The sequence below is a fragment of the Papaver somniferum genome, unplaced genomic scaffold, assembly GCF_003573695.1.
Source record: "Papaver somniferum cultivar HN1 unplaced genomic scaffold, ASM357369v1 unplaced-scaffold_1256, whole genome shotgun sequence".
NCBI classification, from domain to species: domain Eukaryota; kingdom Viridiplantae; phylum Streptophyta; class Magnoliopsida; order Ranunculales; family Papaveraceae; genus Papaver; species Papaver somniferum.
The window spans coordinates 1,094-4,901 of record NW_020621670.1 but is presented as its reverse complement, the minus strand read 5'-3'; the positions used below and the strand labels follow the sequence as shown (position 1 = coordinate 4,901).

At 36.0% G+C, this 3,808-nt stretch overlaps 1 protein-coding gene across 1 annotated transcript; it reads left to right on the top strand.

The window, feature by feature from the left end:
- Positions 1 to 1,317: 1,317 nt before the first annotated feature.
- On the top strand, positions 1,318 to 3,443 carry LOC113331688 (protein HEADING DATE 3A-like). The gene is made up of 4 exons (XM_026578347.1): positions 1,318 to 1,662; positions 1,782 to 1,843; positions 2,250 to 2,290; positions 2,885 to 3,443. Exons 1-4 carry the CDS (start codon positions 1,462 to 1,464, stop codon positions 3,106 to 3,108), a joined length of 528 nt encoding a protein of 175 aa, XP_026434132.1. The 5' UTR covers positions 1,318 to 1,461; the 3' UTR covers positions 3,109 to 3,443.
- The last annotated feature ends 365 nt before the right edge of the window (positions 3,444 to 3,808 follow it).

The window sequence follows — 3,808 nt, the reverse complement described above, 5'->3', positions numbered from 1 at the left end:
CATGGATGCCATCTCATAAGAAAGGGTAAAGGAGAAAGTCATATCTTTATCTTCTCCATGACCCAAGGTCTTTTGACACATAATCAATTCTTTATTCCAAAATTAATTTGTCTCTAAGTTCTAGGGTAATAATATCTTGGCATTGGAGATGAAATTTGAGATAGAAAGTATAACTTTCATTTTTTTTTAGCCACATAGTAATGACCCACGACAAAAAGGTATTAATAGGACCTCCACCTAGGATTACCTTCACCCCTAGCATTGGAGATGCTCTTATGGATTAAGGGTCTGAACACCGATGTAAGTGTTGGTTCTTATAGTGTTCCCTTAAAGTATGTTTAGTTTTTGTTGGAAAAAATGTACAGAAGTAAAAATTTGGTTCTCGTTGTGCACATAGGGCTTCTGCAGATATAAGGCCACCAATGGTTTTATTAACTTTGACTAAAGTACTGGAAATATAAACTTTGACTAAAGTACTGCAGCATCAGTACCGAGGCCATTGAAGTCTTGTAGCAAAATCTTTTCAACTAGCGCACAAGTGTCACTCTCTAAAATAACATGTGTCAGGTTGAGTTTCATAGCTTTGTTGAGAGCAACTCATATTCTAATTTGAGGAAGAAAACGTTTTGAAGAAAATAAAGAAGAAAACACACTAGTTGGCAAATTACATGACATCGTACGCACCAAGTGGGCAAAAAGAGGAGAGGAATGGATATGTATACATCAATAGTTCCACATGGATTCTCTAGTACATGGGTTTTTTTATCTCAAAACCAATCACAAGGTGGGAAAATATAATGATGAATCAGAATAATGAAGGTGTGGTCGATCAGTTGGTCTTACCAGTTTAGGACCACTTGCTACATATGCTTCAACTTTAAACAAAATCACAGACCTAAGGTTTTTATTCATCATTGCCAAGGATAATAGTCTCACACTGTTAATATCCCTTTAATAACTTAAAATATAAAATGGAAGGGACACTGCATTCATTGTCAATTGGTTTTGAGTTGGATGCCTGTAGACTTTAATTTGGTATCAGAGTTAGGACTGTGTGTGAGTAGGTCCAACGGTCACCACACAACGTAGTTTCACGTGTTAGACCCAACGAGACTACACGTGAGGAGGCGTGTGAAGGATAATAGTCCCACACTGTTAATATCCCTTTAATAACTTAAAATATAATATGGAAGGTTCACTCCACTCATTGCCAATTGGTTTTGAGTTGGATGGCAGTAATTTTTACTGCCTCTGTATATAGGCTTAGCTACTCGGTGTTCGTTCCATACTGCTATTCTTATTCTTCATAAGATAACATTCGCGAATTTTATACCACCCTCCTAATTTTTACTGCCTATATATATAGACTTAGCTACTCATTTTTCGTTCCATACTGCTTCGTTCAGGATCTTTCGATCTCTTTCTCTGTATCTTTCTAGCTAGCTTGACAATAAGAAAGCCATGCCAAGAACACCAATAGATCCATTGGTACTAGGAAGGGTAATAGGGGATGTATTGGATCCCTTTGATAGATCAATACCAATTAGAATTGCGTATACTTCTAGGAGTGTCAACAATGGTTGTGAACTTAAACCTTCTGCAGTTGCTGAACATCCTAGAGTTGACATTGGCGGTGATGACATGAGAACCTTTTACACTCTGGTATACTGGTTTCTCTCCTTTTTTCTATGCTTTTGTTAAGTTAGTGTTTAGATTAACGAGTTATTTCTAATCAGATTAATATCAACTATATTATTTTTATGTGTATACTGTAATTGCAGGTTATGGTAGACCCTGATGCACCTAACCCTAGTGATCCAAGTTTAAGAGAATATTTGCACTGGTACGGATCTGCTCTCATAGTCTCAGCATGTATCCGTCCAAGCCTCAAAAGTTTGTTATAGATTAGCTTTTCCAGCAGTAGTACTACTTTATCATGCCCTAAAGAAAACTTGACAAATAGTGGAGGTGTAAGCAGTTTACTTCATGTAGCATCAGTTTGATAAGTAACGTCAATTGAACGAAAGAGTGTGTGATCAAATAACGTTTCATGCAGCTTAGTGATAAATAACTTTGTTTAATTTTTGGAAGTATAGCTTAGATATCTATCTAAGTTCAAATTTCGCCAAATTATATCCTGAAAGATTAAAAAGAAAAAAACGAAACATATTAGGGAAGGAATGAACTTATTCTGTTTTTTCATCTTTATTTCTATGATGTTGACTCACACGATTTTCTTTTCATTTTAGGTTGGTCACTGATATCCCAGGCACCACTGGAACAGCTTATGGTATGTAATAAGGCTAACTGAATAGATATCCTTGAATCCTAAATTATTTTGCAACATTAATATATTCGAAAAGGAAAATGAAGATTCTCCCTTTTTAGAATGTAAAGAGAGGGCCGGTTATCCAATGCCGCGTGCAAATTATCACTGAAAAGATGTGTTTTGTGAGATGTCTCTATTTTGTTTGGACTGGCAGTGCATCATACAACACAAAACCTCTTATCTAATTGAATTTTCTTTTTATTCGTTCTTTTCACTTTTTTCTGAGATAAGTATGTCCATGTCAAACTGAGAAAACATGACAAAGGGATTCCATTACCTTTGTAGTAGTGGTGTAATAACGTGAGGTTCCATCATCCTCAGTTCCCATGAGTACCCGTATCACTATAATAGTCTGACTAAGTTATTATTCAGTCATTGGACTTCTGTCCCTCTAGTCATTTATCCAGCCCTTGAGTTGACAGAGTTGGTGGAACGTCTTCAATACCCAAATTGCAATCGGATAGATATTACCTCCACGGTTTAACTATTCATGGAGCATGAGGTGTTTAACTGACTCATCTCAATCTCACTCTCTTGTATATTCATATTTTACAGGACAAGAAAAGATACCATACGAAGCACCTAGACCAACCATGGGGATTCACCGTTTTGTTTACGTTTTATTTCGACAACTTGGTCGCGACACAGTTTATGCTCCAGGGTGGCGTCAAAATTTCAATACTAGAGATTTTGCAGAAATTCACAATCTCGGACTGCCTGTTGCAGCCGTATACTTCAACTGCCAGAGGGAGAACGGCTCTGGAGGCAGAAGAAGATGAAATAATATCGTAGAAATGGGTCATGAAACAAAAAAAGATATAATTTAAAAATATTACCAAGAAGATTAACTAAGAATGGCACTATATTTTATTTTATTTTTGAAACAACAGTGGCACTAGTGTTATACATATATAGATACATTCATCAAATTAAATATGTGAATGGTATTGGTTTATATGAATAAATCTTTCATGGAGTATAGACATAGACAACAATTATGTAGCCCGCTGTTATGATAACAAGTAATATCTGCTACTATATACTCGTAGTAAGACGATGTTTAGATCTATGAGTAGAGGTCTGTATTCTTCTAATATTAAGTCCTTTCCTTGTATTTGTAGTAAGTATAGCTTGCCACTTAATTCTGGATGCAATATATGTTTTGTAATCCATTTTGCGGATAGGGAACTAAGCTTTTCAAATGTGTTCAAGGAAAAATAATGTCTTTCTGTCAAATCACTTCTATGGCTAATAGAAGTGATTTGACTGACCCATTCCAGAGCATAACATAAGGTAGATATAAATAATGTCTCGCATGGTCCAAACTCAAAGTCTACCCCCTGACTTGGAAATTATGCAGAAGTTACCACTCTAATTAATTTAACACTTGTGCTTGTGATCATCCCGGTGGAATCTGGAATCTGTCACAATGACCCTAAATTTGCCACATGAAATTATTTGCAGAAACATCCTCGAACA